Source organism: Mus musculus, chromosome 1 (assembly GCF_000001635.26).
Source record: "Mus musculus strain C57BL/6J chromosome 1, GRCm38.p6 C57BL/6J".
In the NCBI taxonomy this organism is placed as follows: Eukaryota; Metazoa; Chordata; class Mammalia; order Rodentia; family Muridae; genus Mus; species Mus musculus.
The window spans coordinates 5,055,242-5,077,555 of record NC_000067.6 but is presented as its reverse complement, the minus strand read 5'-3'; the positions used below and the strand labels follow the sequence as shown (position 1 = coordinate 5,077,555).

The 22,314-nt window shown below is 41.2% G+C and overlaps 1 protein-coding gene and 1 pseudogene across 2 annotated transcripts in view; one reads left to right on the top strand and one right to left on the bottom strand.

The window, feature by feature from the left end:
* Positions 1-7,256: 7,256 nt before the first annotated feature.
* Positions 7,257-22,314, top strand: part of Rgs20 (regulator of G-protein signaling 20) — a 160,727-nt gene continuing 145,669 nt past the window's right edge. Inside the window, exon 1 of one of the 2 annotated variants that reach the window (XM_011238401.3) lies at positions 7,257-7,546. In XM_011238401.3, the coding sequence (XP_011236703.1) occupies positions 7,379-7,546 (168 nt within the window). In that variant the 5' untranslated portion in view covers positions 7,257-7,378. The remainder of the gene's footprint in view (positions 7,547-22,314) is intronic. The other variant, NM_001177795.1, reaches the window with a different exon arrangement.
* On the bottom strand, positions 12,898-14,495 carry Gm17101 (predicted gene 17101; annotated as a pseudogene).

The following is a 22,314-nucleotide window of genomic DNA, read 5'->3' as shown; positions in this document are numbered from 1 at the left end:
TAAAGTCCTTCTTGATGTCCTCTACCATCATCATGAGATATGCTTTTAAATCTAGGTCTAGGTTTTCGGGTGTGTTGGGGTGCCCTGGACTGGGCGAAGTGGGAGTGCTGGGTTCTGATGATGGTGAGTGGTCTTGGTTCCTATTAGTAGGATTCCTACGTTTACCTTTCGCCATCTGGTAATCTCTGGAGTTAGTAGTTATAGTTGACTCTGTTTAGAGATTGTTCTTCTGGTGATTCTGTTACCGTCTATCAGCAGACCTGGGAGACAGATTCTCTCCTCTGAGTTTCAGTGCTCAGAGCACTCTCTGCTGGCAAGCTCTCTTACAGGGAAGGTGCGCAGATATCTTGTTTTTGGACCTCCTCCTGGTCGAAGAAGAAGGCCCAAAACAGGGCCTCTCTCAGAAGCTGTGTTGCTTTGGCAGTTCCCAGAAGCTGTCAGCTTCTGTGGCGCAGACTCTCACCTGTGCAGACTAAATTCCTAAGTTCCAGGGAGTCCTGGAACCAAGATGGCGACCGCTGCTCCTGAGGCTGAGGCTGCCTCCCGAGCCAGGCGGACACCTGTCCTCTGGTCTGGACGGTGGCCGGCTGTCTGCAGCCTGCAAAGGGTACTGCCTCAGTGGCTCTGTGCTTCCGCCCGTCCCAGAAGCTGTCTGGTTCTCTGGCACACCCTCTGACCTGTTCAGACTAATTTCCTAAGTTCTGCTGAGTCCCGGAACCAAGATGGCGACCGCTGCTGCTGAGGCTGAGGCCCCTTCAGACTCTTAAGATCTTTCTGCTGAGATCTTAAGATCTTCTGATGTTTTGTTTTGTTTGTTTTTTGATTTGGGGGGGGGGGGTTGGGGGGGTTGGTTTTGGTTTTGTTTGTATCAGCTGAAGGTAGGCTGCCCAAAACAGCTGTTCTCTCCACTGTGACGAGTTGTGGCTTTCTGTGATGATCTCCATATGCTGCAAAAAGAAGTTTCTTTGGTGAGGAACGAGAACTATGCTTCTCTGTGGTATAAGGATAAGTATTTACAACACAGTTAAGAATTCTGCTGGTTTAGGAAACTGACAGAAGTCGGCTCTTCTCTAAAAGCCATGAGCTCACTAGCCACAGAACCCACGAGCTCAATTACTGTTGCCTGCATGTACATGTTGGGGGGGGGGGGGGTATGGGCAACTTACCAGTGGCTGTACCTCTTAAAAAAATGACTCCACTTCCCCAGCAGCCATTAGCCGGCAATAGCTTCTCAGCTGGGGGAGGGGTGTTAGGGGACAGGCTCCAGTGTCCATCCCCATTTGTGCTAGAGTGTTGAAAGGTCTCGTCTCATACAGGTCTTATGCAGGTAACACAGCTGCTATGATTTCATGAATCCAACAGCTATGTCCTGTACAGAAAGTAGTGTTTCATAGCACTCCAATCTATCTTGTAGCTCTTACATTCTCTATGACCTCCTTTTCCATAATGTTCTCTAAGCTTTGGATAAGAAGAGAGTGTTGATATAAGTCCCATTTAGGACTGAGCACAACATTCAGCACTCTCTTATTCTTAGTGCTTCAACCAGTTATGGGTCTTTGCATGAACCACTGCCCACTTCTGTAGTAGGTTTGGCCTAATGCTGTTTGTATTCTAATTTGGGCCCCCAAAATTGTTTGCATGAGAGAATCCACAGATCTACATGTAAGACACTGAGGGACCCTACCCCCAGTTGGTTCTGATTGGTAAATAAAGATGCTGGCAGCCAATGGCTAGGCAGGACAGACAGAGGCAGGACTTTTATGATTTCTCAAGCTTGGGACTACGGAGAGAAAGAGAAACAGGGAATATCTGCCATGCTGGGAGAGTGACACACCATGCCTGAGAAAAGTGCGGGACAGAGAGGCATGACCACCATGTGAAAGAGCTGGGAGAGCATGGCCCAGAGAGCAGCCCAGTTGGGCAGCCCTCTGGGTCCAGAGCAACTAAGGCAGAACTCAGAACTTAGTAAATAATAACTCAGGATTAACTCAGGCAGTGCCTTAGCTATTGAGCTGTTTAAGGAATATCAAAATTTAAATAAAATATAAAGGCTGTGTGTGTGTGTGTGTGTGTGTGTGTGTGTGTGTGTGTGTGTTTCACTCAGGAACACAAACCACTGAGGCAGTAGCAAACCCGCCCAGATTTATTTCATAAAAATATTTCAACACACTTCCACAAGAGCTTCTCTGGCCATAGTTGACATTAGCACTAATCTATGTGTATAAACATAAATATGTAGAAGACAGTTTGACAACATGTCCATTTAGCAAAATCATATGACTAACATAGCCATTGGCTTTTGGCCACTCAGATATAAATTCCTTCCCATGGGTTAAGCCTCAAATCCAATCAAAAAGTAGTTACCTGTATAACATTCATACCATTAATTCACTAGCATACATGTGTGTATTTGTGTGTGTGTGTGTGTGTGTGTGTGTTTTCATACATACCAGCATGCACATATGTGTATATGAGTATATGTGCATGTGGAAGCCAGAGGTCAACCTTGCGTATCGTTCCTCGGGAGCTGAGCCCTGTACTTCACACATAGGGGCATGCATCCTACATCTGAGCTATCACTGGCTCCTGAATATTAAGACTTTTCCTTGAAACAATCTGTAAGGAGAATTAAGTAACTTTAGTATCGTTGTATCTAGCCTCAACAGCTACCACTTTGAGTACTGTGTTTGTTTGTTTGTTTATACATCCAGATCTGGGAGTTTGAGTATCATTTTCCTTTTACATTAAAAGACTTCACATAGCAGTTCTTATAGGTAAGGTGCAATGCTGATTAATTCTTGCAGCCTTTAAATGTCTGAAGACTTCTGTATTTTGTCTTCATCTTATAATATCATTTTCAGAGGGAAACAAGTTCTTGCTGACCATTTTTCTTTAAGTTTGGGTTGCTATTGTTTAAGTTCCCTATGGCACAGTCCCTGTGTGCAGTCCACTCAGCTCCTTGGTGAGTTAATTTCTTACTAGTTTTCTTATTTTCTCTGAATGCTTTTAAGATTTCTCTTTGTCACCAGCTTGACTAGTTTTAGAATAATGTGTCTTTTCATAGTTTGATGTTTCAACTGAACAGCTCATTTCTGACTATGGGTTAAATATAGTCCTGCTTCATGGCATGTCTGGAAATATTAGGATTGTTACCTCTCTAAACAATACTGAGTTTTATTCCAGGACATACTTCCATTACTAAGAGTATAATCTTTTGTGTCTTACATAAGCTTTGTTAGAAAAGACCAGGGCAGTGTGTACTCTATGTTTAATTTCTCCAATAATGAAGCAAAACTCTTGTGAGTTTTGAGTACCCAGTGAGAGATGGAGCATAAGGCCTTTGAGAATGCTATGAGCTATACCCAGCCTTTTCTGAGTTCCAAAGATGATTCCTTGTTTCTGGGTGAACCCATCCTGACTTCAACTCATTTCTTCACACCAGTACACTGATACCAATGAACTGGAACCTACGACAGTCTCAAGGTTTCCACTTTGAGTAGCTCTTCCTTTCCAGTACTCAGCCTTCTGAGCACCTGATGCCCAAGCATCTACAAGAATCCCTGCTCACTTCTTCACCTTCCACTCTAAGTTCCTTCCCTGAATCGAAGCCTAAAACCTTTCTCCCAGCATGAAGCCAGGACACAAATAGGCCTTAGTGTATTTGTCTTCTGTCACTTTGGAATCACTGCTCTTTCAGTGTTGATATTCAATATCTGGGTACCGTTTTTATTTTTATAAGGATCATCAAGTTTTTTGCTTGCTTCTAGAATGGGAAGAGAGGATTGGGCCACTGTCAGTCTGTCTTGACAATAAGTAGAAACCTTAGTATTCTTGGGAAAACAAATCCAAGTGGATTTTTTTTTTTAATTTTAGGAAAGGCAGAAAGTGATTAGATACTAATAATAAACTTCAAAAAATAAAAGTTAATGTCAATGAGTCAAGAAAATAAAGGTGTATAAGGGACTTTTGGGATAGCATTTGAAATGTAAGTGAAGAAAATACCTAATTAAAAAAAAGAAAAGAAAAGAAAAAAAGGGATACACATACCTATGATCTAGGTGCTCCAGAGGGGGAGACAGGAAGAGCCAGAGTCCAAAGTTAGCCTTGTTTACACAGTAAATTCAAGGCCACTCTGAGATTGGGACCCTGTCTAAGACAGAGAGGGGGTGGGGAGGGAGAGGGAGGGAAAGAAGGAGGGGGAGAGGGAGAGGGAGAGGGAGAGGGGAGGGGGAGGGGGGGGAAGGGATGGAGGGAGGAAGGAAGGAAGTTCCCTGCTTTATTTCCACTCCAAGAGACAACTGAGATTTTCATCTAAATACATTCAGGCTCTTTGTCCTCAGAACAATTCCATGCAGTCCTTGGTTCGCATCTTGCATTCTCCAGAATCATCTGCACCCTGTGCTTAAGGAGAGAACTAGTCTCTTCTGCTGAGATTTTAAGACGCTGGCTGTCTCAACTGCGAAGAGTCCTTTACAACAAAGAATAGATGCCGATGGCAAAAAATGTGTGCATCCTAATAAAAACCATTAAAAAGCTCCTTCCAGCAGGCCAGAGCATGGCAAACACCGGCCTGAGCATGGCAAACACCGGCCTGAGCATGGCAAACACCGGCCTGAGCATGGCAAACACCGGCCAGAGCATGGCAAACACCGGCCTGAGCATGGCAAACACCGGCCTGAGCATGGCAAACACCGGCCTGAGCATGGCAAACACCGGCCTGAGCATGGCAAACACCGGCCTGAGCATGGCAAACACCGGCCTGAGCATGGCAAACACCGGCCTGAGCATGGCAAACACCGGCCTGAGCATGGCAAACACCGGCCTGAGCATGGCAAACAAACACCGGCCTGAGCATGGCAAACACCGGCCTGAGCATGGCAAACACCGGCCTGAGCATGGCAAACAAACACCGGCCTGAGCATGGCAAACACCGGCCTGAGCATGGCAAACACCGGCCTGAGCATGGCAAACACCGGCCTGAGCATGGCAAACACCGGCCTGAGCATGGCAAACACCGGCCTGAGCATGGCAAACACCGGCCTGAGCATGGCAAACACCGGCCTGAGCATGGCAAACACCGGCCTGAGCATGGCAAACACCGGCCTGAGCATGGCAAACACCGGCCTGAGCATGGCAAACACCGGCCTGAGCATGGCAAACACCGGCCTGAGCATGGCAAACAAACACCGGCCTAAGCATGGCAAACACCGGCCTGAGCATGGCAAACACCGGCCTGAGCATGGCAAACAAACACCGGCCTGAGCATGGCAAACACCGGCCTGAGCATGGCAAACACCGGCCTGAGCATGGCAAACACCGGCCTGAGCATGGCAAACACCGGCCTGAGCATGGCAAACACCGGCCTGAGCATGGCAAACACCGGCCAGAGCATGGCAAACACCGGCCTGAGCATGGCAAACACCGGCCTGAGCATGGCAAACACCGGCCTGAGCATGGCAAACACCGGCCTGAGCATGGCAAACACCGGCCTGAGCATGGCAAACACCGGCCTGAGCATGGCAAACACCGGCCTGAGCATGGCAAACACCGGCCTGAGCATGGCAAACAGCAATGACAGGTTTTGCCTTTTATCTTTCTCACTTAGCTCAACCATTAGATCACATTCCTAAAGCAGCCCACAGTGCCCATTCCCTTAATTGACCAGTGGCTCACTCCTAAAACTGATCATCAAGACCCAACTAACAAAATATCAAGCTCCAGGAATCAAAATTCATTATTTTGACTAACCCATAAGAACTTACCAACATGTCCTAACTCATTCTAACACAGACCTCCCCTTTTCCCTCTTCAAATCAAAACCGGTAAAGTTATTTGCTGCTGTTTCTGTGAGATTCAGATTCGGCCACTCTTTGCCTTGCTTAATAAAGGATCTCTTTGCATTTGTTTTTGTACTTGGAGACTGGTATTTGTGGGTGGTCTGTGCCTAACCCAGGGTCCAGAGGGGAGCACTACATGGTAAAAGGGTCCCTTCAGTCATGAGATGTCAAAACTGTCTGAGGAGAGGATGGAGATTTGAAGCAAACACCTGAAAAACCAAATATGGAAATCCTTTCTTCCTACAACTTCCATTAATAACTTAGCAGTTATGGCCTGTGGGTTGACTATGAAATAGGCTGAGATTAGAAGAGATGTTCTTATATTTCTAAATGTTCCTCTGAGCCACCCACATGAAGTTTCTTTCATAACTCAGTTTGAATTCAAGCCTTGCCTGTTATATGACTATCACATAAAAGCATGTATATATAATATTGTATGTTTGAGCAAAAGCTGGGTTACTGTTCACTGCATGTCTTTACGTCCACAACAACCGAAAACAAGAAGAGCAGGACATAAAAAACATGCAGTGGGGGCTGGCGGGATGGCTCAGTGGTTAAGAGTGCCGACTGCTCTTCCGGAGGTCCCAAGTTCAAATCCCAGCAAACATGGTGGCTCACAACCATCCGTAATGAAATCTGATACCCTCTTCTGGAGTATCTGAAGACAGCTACAGTGTACTTACATATAATAAATAAATAAATCTTTTTTTAAAAATGCAGTTTTGAGAGGAAAGAAATGAGTAGCTTACTTAGAGTTGCAGACAAGAAAAGTACAATGGTGACATTATTAGTCTGACATGATTTAGAATCACATAGATGAACCCCTTGGTATGTCTGAGACAGACATTCTAAATTGGGTTAATTGAAATGGGAAGACCCATCCTACATGTGGCTGATACTATAACATGGCCAGGAGTCAAGGACTAACTAATTTGGCCAAATTCTTTGGACACAGGCAGAATACAGTCAGTTCATTGCCTGCTGTTCTCCAGGAGTTATCCACAGTCAGCAACTTAGGCCTACTTGCTTCCTAGTCTAAATCTTGAGTGCTTCCCTCCCTGTGGGCACAACTCCAGCATTGTTTCACGGAGCTCTGGGGGTTCGATTTCATAAAGGCACAAAGGCATGAGGCAAAATCAGAAGGGTACCATGAACAGATGGGGAGCTGCCTCAAAGGTCCCCTCATATGGCTTTCACTACACATTCATTTGTCATTCCTGAAGCTTGTTCTAACTTGAGACACAGGGCTACAGCCGAGTGACTCACAAAGAAGAAACTTTCTTTACTCACCTTCAGAGGGCAGTCTTGGCATACTCACTCAGTAAGCAGATCTAGCTGGAACAGACCGTTAAGATAGGTGGATAAGCCACTACTGATCCACAGAAGGGATCAGCCTTTGGCTTTGCTTTGAGTAACTTTGCAAGAAGGTCCACAGCAGACTCAGACATGGGCCAGCATTAGAGAGCCAAAGAAAAGAGAGGATCTACAGGTATTGGTAAAACCAGATGACACTATTCCTGTGGGGCATTTGTTAGGAAAGCATGCCCAGCCTTTCCCAAGAAAACCAAGGGTACCTAGAAGAGCATCTTACCAGGCAGGCTGCACAGGCACAGTTGCTGCCCCTCTTCAGAGCAGAGAAAGATTATAATCCCAGTATTGACCAAGACACAGAAGATAAAGAGGGATCCCAAGCCGTGACTGGTGTCAAGGTAAGATGATCTTCACAAGACCCACTGTCTTTGGCAGGGAAAGGATTAATCTGTGAAGAATATTAAGGCAGTAGCCAGTTGTATCATGGTAGATTATTGATGATTTATTAAGAATACTTTTGGAATAATTTACAGGAAACCTAAAAATTTGAAAACTCCCTGGAATCCAGTTTTCTCCATTCTAAACAGCTGTGTTTCACCATTGCTTTTTGAGTGTGTGCTTTGTTTTTAGTGGTTGTGTGGTTTGTTTATTTATTATGCTTTTGTGCTTGAGACTAGAGTCTTGGTTTCAGGCATGCTAAGCAGGCACTTAGTCACTGAGCTACACTCCCATAGTGCTGGCTGTTTGGTTTTAGGTGATATGTTTTTAAAAAGCAGAAAACCTACATACTTAGTTTCTTTAGCTATTGCTATTAATTCTTGAATGTTTTTCTCTGATGTAAATATTTTATGCTAAATAATTGTGGAAGAAAATATAGACTTCTTTCTAAAAATATTGCTATAAAATAATGATAAACTTCTATAGGAACATGAATATTAAAGACCTAAGAGATGCTATTTTAAAATATATAGCTTCCTAAAGTGAGTTTCCCAAGTGTGAGTTTCTGCCATTAGTCAATTTTACTTTCCAGAGTGACATTTCTCCTATTCAGTGTTGTATATTTATTTTCAGAATGTACAGAGTAAGACAGCAAATCCTCTTATCTATTAATAGAAGCATCTCTTAAAAGGTTACTGGTATGGAGAGGCATGGACTTGTGTCTGTGTTAAAGAAGTAATTGGCAAAACTCAGAAATAAATGATGCAAAACCAGAAAACTTGCCCAAGTAAGTTAGCTAGCACTGGGGACTGCAGTTGTTCCTCAGCCACAGCACATCTCCTGATAATGATCATTATGTGGTAGACTCTGCATTTAATTCTCTAGACCTGTCCTTTGATGTTATTTCATCTAATTGGCACAAGCAGAAGAAAGGTTAAAAGAAAATGAAAATGCATTTATTGTGAGTCTTTTTCTGTAGAAATAATTTTAATTTTCTGATGTTTGTGAGCAGATCATGCACTCTGCCACTCCAATCGCTGTCTTCCACTAAGTACAGAGCTGTATCTGATTAGCTGCTCATTCCCGATGTTCTCAGCGTTTCACTGTGTAGTTAAAACTGGCCTCAGACTCAAAATTCTCCTGCCTTAATCTCCTGAGGACTGTAGTTAAAAATGGGTCCCACCAACTAGGAGATCTTGATTAGCAAGGATCTAAAAGTAAATAATATTCCAAAAAGATTTCTACAAGCTAAAAATTAGACAATATTCTCAAAAAATAGACAACAACAGAAGAGAGAGAGAGAGAGAGTGTGTGTGTTTTCATGTGTATTCAGGGAGATTAGTTATAGGGCTCACCTGATATGAAAACCATCAGGTGCTCAAAGTTCATTATATAAACGGGGTAGTATTAGCATACTGTATACACATCCTCCTGTACATTTAAAATCATATCTAGATTATTTATGATAAAATAATTTAATATACTTATTAAATAATTATAATATATTAAATTAATACAATTTATAATTGAAATAAAAATATTATTCAAATAGTTATTATTCTAAATTATTTAGAAATAACAAGAAAAAATTGTGAATTTTCAGTATAGATGTGAGTTAATATATATACTATTTATAGAATACATATGTATATAATTCTCAGTGTATGCTCATTTAAATCCATATATGCAGATCTGGAAAATATGGAACCTTTAAATAAAGAAAGCCAACTGTGTATGCAGTCGGATATGTGAACAACTTTATATAACTATTTAATACAGATATATGTAGTTGGATATATGTACAACTTTACATTACTATATAATACAGATATATACTTATATATGTGTGTATTCTATTAAAATTTTAGATGTGTGTCACATGAAAATATAATATCCAGAAATTTAAGAATAACCAGGATACCTTCAGACAGCATTCTGAAACCACTGCATTCTGTTGATCCTAGGTAGTCCAATCTGCCATCTTGACCGTGACTTGTTACCTCAAATAAGCAGGTTCCAGCCTGTACAGCAGCCACTGAGAATAGCAGGCAGTGGTCCAGTTTGGATACTACTGTCCCTTTAGTCCTATTTTGTCTTTAAAGAAAACTTTTCATATTGCATTTGAATGTGCAAATGATACATATCTCTACCTAACAAGTAAAAGTTTGGCAATACTCAGTTATTTAGATCCTACAAATCAATGAACTGTTGTTATCTGCAAAACCTTGGACTAGGTGTTAAAAAACAAAAAAGAAGTAGAAAAAAAGCAGTCTATGTCTTTCCTGTTGATTTACAGTATATTGCAAAGACAAAACCACTGCCATATTATTAGCATTGCTCAAAGACTAATATAGAACACATATGTGGTTACATTCTTTCATATCAGTAAAGAGGTAAAACAATGAAGGATAGGCTATCATCTGTCTTAGTCAGGGTTTTATTGCTGTGAAGAGATACCATGACTACAACTCTTACAAAGGAAAACATTTAATTGGGCTGAGTTACAGTTTCAAAGGTTTAGTCTATTATCATCATGGTGGCATGCAGGTAGACATGGTTCTGGAGAAGGAACAAAGAGCTCTACATCTTGATCTGCAGGCAGCAGAAGGAGAGAGACTGAGACATATTGGGACTAACTTGAGCATATGAGACCTTAAAGTCCACTCCCACGGTGACTCACTTTCTCCAATAAAGCCACACCCAGTTCAACAAGGCCACATCTCCTAAGAGTGCCACTTTCTTTTTTTTTTAATATATATTTTTATTAGGTATTTTCCTCATTTACATTTCCAATGCTATCCCAAAAGTTCCCCATACCCTCCCCCACCCACTCCCCTACCCACCCACTCCCACTTTTTGGCCCTGGCATTCCCCTGTACTGGGGCATATAAAGTTTGCAAGTCCAATGGGCCTCTCTTTCCAGTGATGGCCGACGAGGCCATCTTTTGATACATATGCAGCTAGAGTCAAGAGCTCAGGGGTACTGGTTAGTTCATAATGTTGTTCCACCTATAGGGTTGCAGATCCCTTTAGCTCCTTGGGTACTTTCTGTAGCTCCTCCATTGGGGGCCCTGTGATCCATCCAATAGCTGACTGTGAGCATCCACTTCTGTGTTTGCTAGGCCCCAGCATAGTCTCACAAGAGAGAGCTCTATCTGGGTCCTTTCAGCAAAATCTTGCTAGTGTGTGCAATGGTGTCAGCGTTTGGAAGCTGATTATGGGATGGATCCCCGGATATGGCAGTCTCTAGATGGTACATCCTTTCGTCACAGCTCCAAACATTGTCTCTGTAAGAGTGCCACTTTCTATGGACCTACAGGAGCCATTTTACTTCAAGCCATCACACTATCAATCAAAGAGGGGGGGAGGGAGGAAAGAAGGAAGGAAGGAAGGAAGGAAGGAAGGAAGGAAGGAACGAAGGAACGAAGGAACGAAGGAACGAAGGAAGGAAAGAAAAGGAAAGAGAAAGGAAAAGGAAAAGGAAAAGGAAAAGGAAAAGGAAAGAAAAGGCCAGCTGAGTGCCCGCATTCTCTTTTTTCCTGAATCCTGACCCACTTAGATATAAAATCAAGCAGCCTCATGTCCTGACTGCCCCTGCCAGGGGAGACTTCATCATGCCTTCCCCACTGTACCAAACAGCATTGGAAAACTATGAACCCAAACAAAGAATCTTTATCAACAATCTATAAACTTTTGTGTTTGCACACTCACAGACCATTTTGGTAGACAGATTGTAAGAGCCAGAGGATCAAGGAGTTTGCTGTGAGATTGTATCTGTTAGTAATATTATTAGGTTCCTCCCTAAAGTCTCATCAACATAATTGCTCAACTGTGAGATGAACAAAGATACCAATGAACATGCCAGACTGGACAGAGAAAAGGCCATGAGGCCTCAACCCAATGTAAAGAACTATAAGTAAATGAGGAAAGCTGGGGGTGAGAGAGGTAGTCTTCCTCAGGGAAGAGCACAACAAGTAGTTGTCCAGTGCCAAATGGTCAGGCTGAAAAACATAAATACAAGTAACACATATAGACACAAAGAGTTACATTTAGGAACACATATATATATAGTCCTTTGAATCAAATGTCATGCATAGGCTTATATGTTTGAATGCTTTGGCTCCAAGTTGATAGAACACTTGGGGAGGATTAGGAGGTGTGGCCTTGTTGAATACAGTGTGTCACTGAGGGTGTGCTTTCAAGTTTCAAACACCAACACTAAGCTCAGTTTCTCTGCCTATAGACCAGAATCTAAAGCTCTCAGCTACTGCTCTAGCACAATGCTGGCTTGCTTCCCACCATGATGATCATGAACTAAACCTGTAAGCAAACCTCCAACTGAATGCTTTTTATAAAAGGTGTCTTGATCATGGTGTCTCTTCACAGCAATAGAAAAGCAACTAAGACAATATACAAATGTAGATGCATGCAAAAACAATTAATGAAAAAAGAGTCCATGAATTTGAACAGGGAGGGATATATGGAAGGTCTTGGAGAGAGAGGACAGGGGATGGAGAAGTATTGTTATTAAATTATAATCTCAACAAAATACTAATATCTCATAATATCTAAAATGTGACACAACCTAATGCTGCCAACAATGCAGAAAAACCTAGTCTTTTGCACATTGCTGTGAAGACATAAAACAATACAGCCAATCTAGAAAGATGTGCATGCATCTTCCTACACTTTCACTATTGGGCATGTATTCCAGAGAGATGGAAAACCGCATTCATACATAGCGTGTACAGTTCTACAGCAGCTTTATTTGTAATATTTCCAAAATCCTTCAAAAATGAATGCAGGAACAGATTGTGGTACATCAGGACATCACATCTTCGAATATTGGAAGCAGCCAGAAGAAAGCAACTTTTATTTCGAAACCTTTAAGCAAAGGTTTATTACACGAAGTTTGTTGCATGATTGGAGAATTCTCTTCTTAGTACACAATCATTCTCTCCACAGAAAGGCAATTTTGAACTTCTCATCTGGTGACATGAGAACAGTAGCAATGTCTCCGTGACTTAAGCTGAAAGCAGGACACTGATATATGGCTCTTACACCCAGTATTGGGAATATACAAATGCTTTATTTAAAAGTACAAAATAAATTATCTGTAAGGATGGACAAGAGCAGAAAACCATTATACATTGTCAATAGAAACCAGTAACTGATAGTTATAGTGATCAGCCAGCCAGCCTCCTCTTCAGTAATCTTTTGCAGGTCTCTGAAGTCATCAACGAGGAACCTGCCTTGAGCTTCCCCTTCACAGTTCATTGAGAAGGACAAAGCTCCTCTATTCTCAGAGCTAGAACATGCCACCACCCACACCTTCCACCTATTGTCACCTTCTCTTCTGTAGGAATCTATGACACTGCAATTTCTGCTGTAGTTAACAAGCAGGCCACCCAAGCAGCATCCAGTAAAGCAACTCTTACAACCTCTGTTGGTTCAATGATTCCTCTTCCCACCATGTTCACAAAATCTCCAAGGATAGCATCATAACCAAACTCCACAGAACTTTGCAGAATTTTCTCAACAACCAAAGGTCCTTCAACAACTGCGTTCTTAGCACTAGTCATTGCAGGAATTTTGAGTCTCTTTGAGTAAGTTCTATACCTATTTTTTTATCTTTAATTTCAGGCTTTAATGAATACAAGGCTGGAATGCACTAAAGCAGTGTGTGCATGCACACACACACTATAGCACTGCCTTCTTCAACAGCTGCTCTTGTAGAATTGAGAGTATACATAACTGTCGTTCTTCTCAGTCACTTCAACATCACTTGACTCTCCAACCTTCAGCACAGCTGCTCCATCTGAAGCTTTCGTCAGTCATTCATACAGCTTTATGCTTTCATACTTACTGGTTATGATGGATAACTGTTTGGTGGTTTCTTGAATATGGTTTTCAGTTCGAGTTTGTTAGTTTTGCTTTCAAAAGCATGACATCCTATTTGGAGACAACTTCTCCTAAGTCATGAGCTTGAACATCTTTTAGGTTTACATTCTATCCCTCTTCCTTAAATACAGCACCACCAGTAGCAACAGCCATGTCTTTATTCTGGTTCTTCCTATTGCTTCCAAACACTGGGCTTTTGGCTGCTACAGCCCGAGGACCAACTATTAGCCTATTTAAATCCATTGTACATAGAGCATCTAGGCTTCCAGTGAATTTAAAAACCAAGTACACTGGACTGGACACTGGAAGATTTCTTTTCTTTGAACAGAGCATAGGCATCTTGGAATTCTCATTTTGACCTTCCACGTATTAATGAAATATTAGGAAATATACCTGATTTCATTCCTTCAATAATTTCTAATTCATCATTCAGGGTTTTTCCATCCATCACTGTCATGATGATCATTCTTCCAGCCATTTTCATTGCATCACAAACGATGTTTCCAAACTCTTTGTCTCCATTTGCTGAAATCATAGCAACTTGTATGTTTTCTTCAGGGATTTTCACAGTCTTAGAAACTATTTTTAAGTTCAACAATTACAGCACCAAGAGCCAATATCACATCTCCCCAGATTTTCATTGGATTAGAACCTTTGCTGATCTTCTCAAAGCCCTGATTGGCAATAGACCATGATAGAACAGTAGCAATGGTGGTACCATCACAAGCCTCTTCATTTGTGTTAATGGCGACACCTTGAACAAGTTTGTCTTCTTAATTTAAGCGTTTATTCTTTAAGTTGATTAACATGAAACAGTGACTCCATCTCCTGTTACTATAGAACTACTCCAACTCTGCTAATTAATCACTATTCTTTACATTCAGTGACAGCTACAACATTGGCTGAAAGGTCTACTCTCTGAAGAATTAAGGCTCAGGCATCTGCACCAAATTTTATATCTTTGGCATGGAGCTGCATGAGATAAAGATCCAGTCCCCAGGACACTGGGTCAAAGGGTGGTTGGTAGTGGAAGTATTTCTGTGGAGGTGCAGTAGGAGTGAGTGCATGAGGCCATCAGTAGCAGGTGATGACAGAAAAAAAGTGTTGATGTACAACTCTTGTAGATCTTAAGGCAATGCATAGTGACAAGAAACTAATCCCCAAATATCATACTGGATGACGTCACTTACATACCATAGGTAATATATATACCATATATGGAATCAAATCATAGAGATAGAGAATAGATTAGTTGTTGTCCAACATTAGAAATGAAGGGAAAGTTGGTTCCTGGATCCCTCAGACACTAGTCTGTGCAGATGAGAGTGTGGATGGACTACAGAAGCTACACAGCTTCTGGGACAGGCAGAAGGGACACAAATTCTGAGGCAGACCCTGTTTCAGGCTCCAGACATCTGGGCACCTTCCCTGCCAGAGGAGAGGTGTCCACCCGGCCCGGGCGGGTATTACTGGAGCACCTGGGGGAGCCATCTCTGGTCTGGTCCAGGATCTCTCAGAGACTAGTCTGCGCAGGTAAAAGCATGGACTACAGAAGCTACACAGCTTCTGAGACAGGCGGCATTGACACAGCTTGTGGGACAGACCCTATATCGCGACTTCATCTTCTGCCAAGAGGCAGGCCTGAACGCCAGATATCTGTGCACTTTCCCTGCAAGAGGAGAGCTTGCCTGCAGTGAGTACTGTGACCACTGAAACTCAGGAGAGATCTAGTCTCCCAGGTCTGCTGATAGAGGCTAACAGAATCACAGGAGGAACAAACTCCAAGCAGAGACAACTATAACAACTAATCCCAGAGATTACCAGACAGCAAAAGGCAAATGTAAGAATCTTACTAACAGAAACCAAGACCACTCACCATCATCAGAACCCAGCACTCCCACCTCAGCCAGTCCTGGATACCCCAACACACCCGAAAAGCTAGACCTGGATTTAAAAGCCTATCTCATGATGATGGTAGAAGACATCAAGAAGTACTTTAATAACTCACTTAAGGAAATACAGGAGAACACTGCTAAAGAGGTAGAAGTCCTTAAAGAAAAACAGGAAAACACAACCAAACAGGTGATGGAAATGAACAAAACCATACAAGACTTAAAAGGGAAGTAGACACAATAAAGAAAACCCAAAGTGAGAAAACACTGCAGATAGAAACCCTAGGAAAGAAATCTGGAACCATAGATGCAAGCATCAGCAACAGAATACAAGATATGGAACAGAGAATCTCAGGTGCAGAAGATTCCATAGAGAACATGGGCACAACAATCAAAGAAAATGCAAAAAGATCCTAATTCAAAAAATCCAGGAAATCTAGGACAAAAGGAGAAGACCAAACCTACGGATAATAGGAGTAGATGAGAATGAAGATTTTCAACTCAAAGGGCCAGCAAATATCTTCAACAAAATTATACAAGAAAACTTCCCAAACCTAAAGAAAGAGATGCCCATGAACATAAAAGAAGCATACAGAACTCAAAATAGACTGGACCAGAAAAGAAATTCCTCCCGACACATAATAATCAGAGCAACAAATGCACTAAATAAAGAGAGAATATTAAAAGCAGTAAGGGGAAAAGGTCAAGTAACATATAAAGGCAGGCCTATTAGAATTACATCAGACTTTTCACCAGAGACTATGAAATCCAGAATATCCTGAACAGATATTATACAGACACTAAGAGAACACAATTGCCAGCCCAGGCTACTATACACAGTCAAACTTTCCATTACCATAGATGGAGAAACCAAAGTATTCCATGACAAAACCAAATTCACACAATATCTTTCAGGAATCCAGCCCTTCAAAGATAATAATAGAAAAAAAAAAAAAAAAACAATACGAGGACGGAAACTACGCCCTAGAAAAGGCAAGAAAGTAAGCCTTCAACAAACCTAAAAAAAAAGACAGCCACAAGAACAGAATCCCAACTCTAACAACAAAAATAACAGGAAGCAAAAATTACTTTTCCTTAATATCTCTTAATATCAATGGACTCAATTCTCCAATAAAAAGACATAGACTAACAGACTGGCTACACAAACAGGACCCAATATTTTGCTGCTTACAGGAAACCCAACTCAGGGAAAAAGACAGACACTACCTCAGAGTAAAAGGCTATAAAACAATTTTCCAAGCAAACGGTCTGAAGAACCAAGCTGGAGTAGCCATTCTAATATCGAATAATATTGGCTTCCACCCCAAAGTTATCAACAAAGACATTTTACCTTGGATGATCATACTCATCAAAGGTAAAATCTTCCAAGATGAACTCTCAATTCTGAATATCTATGCTCCAAATGCAAGGGCAGCCACATTCATTAAAGAAACTTTAGTAAAGCTCAAAGCATACATTGTACCTCACACAATTATAGTAACCCACTCTCATCAATGGACAGATCGTGGAAACAGAAACTAAACTGAGACACAGAGAAACTAACAGAAGTTATGAAACAAATGGATTTAACAGATATGTACAGAACATTTTATCCTAAAACAAAAGGATATACCTTCTTCTCAACACCTCATGGTACCTTCTCCAAAATTGACCAATTAGTCACAAAACAGGCCTCAACAGATACAAAAATATTGAAATTGTCCCATGCATCCTATCAGATCACCATAAACTAAGGCTGATCTTCAATAACAACATAAATAATAGAAAGCCAACATTCACATGGAAACTGAACAACACTCTCCTCAAAGATACCTTGGTCAAGGAAGAAATAAAGAAAAAATTAAAGACTTCTTAGAGTTTAATGAAAATGAAGCTACAACATACCCCAACTTATGGGACACAATGAAAGCATTCCTGAGAGGAAAAATCATATCTCTGAGTGCCTCCAAAAAGAAACTAAAGAGAGCATACACTAGCAGCTTGACAGCACACCCAGAAGCTCTAGAACAAAAGGAAGCAAATTCACCCAAGAGGAGTAGATGGCAGGAAATAATCAAACTCAGGGGAGAAAATATCCAGGTGGAAACAAGAAGAACTATTCAAAGAATCAACCAAACGAGGAGCTGGTTCTTTGAGAAAATCAACAAGATAGATAAACCCTTAGCCAGACTCACTAGAGGGTACAGGGACAGCATCCTAATTAACAAAATCAGAAAAAAAAAGGGAGACATAACAACAAATCCTGAAGAAATCCAAAACACCATCAGATCCTTCTACAAAAGGCTATACTCAACAAAACTGGAAAACCTGGATGAAATGGACAAACTTCTAGACAGATACCAGGTACCAAAGTTAAATCAGGATCAGATTAATGACCTAAACAATCCTATATCCCCTAAAGAAATAGAAGCAGTCATTAATAGTCTCCCAAAAAAGCCAAGGACCAGATGGGTTTAGTGCACAGTTCTACTAGACCTTCAAAGAAGATCTAATTCCAGTTCTTCTCAAACTATTCCACAAAATAGAAGCAGAAGGTACTCTACCCAATTCATTCTATGAAGCCACAATTACTCTGATACCTAAACCACAGAAAGACCCAACAAAGATAGAGAACTTCAGACCAATTTCCCTTATGAATATCGATGCAAAAATCCTCAATAAAGTTCTCACTAACCGAATCCAAGAACACATCAAAACAATCATCAATCCTGACCAAGTAGGTTTCATTCCAGGGATGTAGGGATGGTTCAATATACAGAAATCCATCAACGTAATCCAGTATATAAACAAACTCAAAGACAAAAACCACATGATCATATCGTTAGATGCGGAAAAAGCATTTGACAAAATCCAACACCCATTCATGATAAAAGTCTTGGAAAGATCAGGAATTTAAGGCCCATACCTAAACAGAATAAAAGCAATCTACAGCAAACCAGTAGCCAACATCAAAGTAAATGGTGAGAAGCTGGAAGCAATCCCACTAAAATCAGGGACTAGACAAGGCTGCCCACTTTCTCCCTACCTATTCAACATAGTACTTGAAGTCCGAGCTAGAGCAATTCGACAACAAAAGGAGATCAAGGGGATACAAATTGGAAAGGAGGAAGTCAAAATATCACTTTTTGCAGATGATATGATAGTATATATAAGTGACCCTAAAAATTCCACCAGAGAACTCCTAAACCTGATAAACAGCTTCGGTGAAGTAGCTGGATATAAAATTAACTCAAACAAGTCAATGGCCTTTCTCTACACAAAGAATAAACAGGCTGAGAAAGAAATTAGGGAAACAACACCCTTCTCGATAGTCACAAATAATATAAAATATCTTGGCGTGACTCTAACTAAGGAAGTGAAAGATCTGTATGATAAAAACTTCAAATCTCTGAAGAAAGAAATTAAAGAAGATCTCAGAAGATGGTAAGATCTCCCATGCTCATGGATTGGCAGGATCACCATTGTAAAAATGGCTATCTTGCCAAAAGCAATCTACAGATTCAATGCAATCCCCATCAAAATTCCAACCCAATTCTTCAATGAATTAGAAGGAGCAATTTGCAAATTCATCTGGAATAACAAAAAACCTAGGATAGCAAAAAGTCTTCTCAAGGATAAAAGAACCTCTGGTGGAATCACCATGCCTGACCTAAAGCTTTACTACAGAGCAATTGTGATAAAAACTGCATGGTACTGGTATAGAGACAGACAAGTAGACCAATGGAATAGAATTGAAGACCCAGAAATGAACCCACACACCTATGGTCACTTGATCTTTGACAAGGGAGCAAAAACCATCCAGTGGAAAAAAGACAGCATCTTCAACAAATGGTGCTGGCACAACTGGTGGTTATCATGTAGAAGAATTCGAATTGATCCATTCCTATCTCTTTGTAATAAGGTCAAATCTAAGTAGATTAAGGAACTCCAGATAAAACCAGAGACACTGAAACTTATTGAGGAGAAAGTAGGGAAAACCCTCGAAGATATGGGCACAGGGGAAAATTTCCTGTATACAACAGCAATGGCTTGTGCTGTAAGATCGAGAATCGACAAATGGGACCTCATAAAATCGCAAAGCTTCTGTAAGGCAAAAGACACTGTCAGTAAGACAAAAAGGCCACCAACAGATTGGTTAAGGATCTTTACCTATCCTAAATCAGATAGGGGACTAATATCCAATATATATAAAGAACTCAAGAAGGTGGACTCCAGAAATTCAAATAACCCCATTAAAAAATGGTGCTCAAAGCTAAACAAAGAATTCTCACCTGAGGAATACAGAATGGCTGAGGAGCACCTGAAAAAAAAAAATGTTCAGCATCCTTAAGCATCAGGGAAATGCAAATCAAAACAACCCTGAGATTCCACCCCACACCAGTCAGAATGGCCAAGATCAAAAATTCAGCTGACAGCAGATTTTGGGGAGGATGTGGAGAAAGAGAAACACTCCTCCATTGTTGGTGGGATTGCAAGCTCGTACAACCACTCTGGAAATCAGTCTGGCAGTTCCTCAGAAAATTAGACTTAGTACTACCAGAGGATCCTGCAATACCTCTCCTGACATATATCCAGAAGATGTTCCAACTGGTAAGAAGGACACATGCTCCACTATGTTCATAGCAGCCTTATTTATAATAGCCAGAAGCTGGAAAGTAACCTGATGTCCCTCAACAGAGGAATGGATACAGAAAATGTGGTACATTTACACAATGGAGGACTACTCAGCTACTAAAAACAATGAATTTATGAAGTTCCTAGGCAAATGGATGGACCTGGAGGGTATCATTCTGATTGAGGTAACCATTCACAAAACAACTCACATGATATGTACTCACTGATAAGTGGATATTATCCCAGAAACTTAGAATACCCAAGATACAAGATACAATTTGCAAAACACATGAAACTCAAGAAGAACAAAGACCAAAGTGTGGGCACTTTGCCCCTTCTTAGAATTGGGGACAAAACACCCATGGAAGGGGTTACAGAGACAAAGTTTGCAGCTGAGACAAAAGGATGGACCATCTATAGACTGTCACACTCGGGGATCTGTCCCATAATCAGCCTCCAAATGCTGACACCATTGCATATGCCAGCAAGATTTTGCTGAAAGAACCTTGATATAGTTGTCTCTTGTGAGACTATGCCGGTGCCTGGTAAATACAGAAGTGGATGCTCACAGTCAGCTATTGGATGGAACACAGGGCCCCCAATGGAGGAGCTAGAGAAAGTACCCAAAGAGCTAAAGTTTAAATTTACAGGAATTGCTAAAGGGGTCTGCAGCCCTATAGGTGGAACAACAATATGAACTAACCAGTACCCTGGAGCTCCTGTCTCTAGCTGCATATGTAGCAGAAGATGGCCTATTCGGCCATCATTGGGAAGAGGGACCCCTTGGTCTTGCAAACTTTATATGTCTCAGTACAGGGGAATGTCAGGGTCAAGAAGTGGGAGTGGTTGGGTAGGGGAGTGGGTGGGGGAGGGTATGGGGAACTTTTGGGATAGCATTTGAAATGTAAATGAAGAAAATACCTAATTTTTTAAAATTGGAAATAAAACAAAAGAAATAGAAATTAAATTTTAAAAAAATGAAATGAAGGGAAAGTGGTGGGTATAATTAGAAAGAGGTGAATGGTCTAGTAGGGGACATGCAGTGGCACATCTTGATTGTAGTGACTGGCCCACAAACCTAGGCATTTGATAAAACCTCACATACAAGTGCATGTAATACATGGGAAATCTGAGTGACCACTATGAATTGTGCCAATGATGCTGGCTTTGACACTGAACTGTAGTTCTGCAGTCTTCATAAAGGCTAAACTCAATGTCCACAATGAACTATTTTCTTTTTAGCAATTTCCTGTAAATTTAAACTGATTGCGGAATAAATGTTAAAGCACTGCACTAGCAGGTTAGATTGATGTTGCTGACATGCTAATTGCTCCCCTTTATTATCATGGCACTTCTGGTTGTTCCTTTCATTTGGATCCTTGCCCAGCTTCATTAAGTCAGTAGATTGAAGCTGTCAGACCAGGTTTAGACTTAAAAAACAAGTTTGGAAATACTGCTGGCTACATATGGGATGTTGAAAATCAGGTGAGTGGTGACATGAATCTGGGTTTTCTGAAAAATCTTTGCACTAAACTGATAGTTGCCAAAAGCAATTTAGAAAATAGACTGTGGCTGGGAACATGGGTTTGTGAGTAAAAGTACTTGATATAAAAGCATATACATAAAAGTGGAACATGGATCCATGTGCTTGTGACATCATCATTAGATGGCAGAGATAGGCAGATTCTAGGAACTCACTGGCCAGACAGCCTAGCTGAAACAGATGAGCTTCCTGTTCAGTGATAGACCTGTCTCAAGGGAATGAAGTCGAGAGTAATATCCTCCTCTGGCCTCCACATCACAGGTACCCACTCACTCATGGGCATTCATCACATGTATACTTACACAGCACAAACATATTCAACAGAAATAAAAGGAAAAAAGTCCTGCAGAAATGCAAAACTAATATCTATTCATCACAGATAAGAAACAAAGTAAAGTCATGATACCACTAAAGTCCAATCTGATGGACCAATGAGTTTATTGGGCTACTTACAGAATTATAGATGAAGGGTTACTTACAGAAGCAGAAATAACTTAAACACAGCAGCAGCAGCAAAAGTCCACTCCAGCATAAGTGACAACTCATGAGATCTGGACCCCCTCCAGATTACTGCAGGACTTTCAGACAGCTGAACAGGTTGGGGGGGGGGGATTTTAGGTATTTTCTACGACTTCTTTCTTCCAGAATCTTTTTTTTTTTTTAATTTAGTGTATGAGTGCTCTGCTGCATATACATCTGCAGGCCAGAAGAGGACATCAGATCCTTTTATGGATGGTTGTGAGCCAGCATGTGGTTT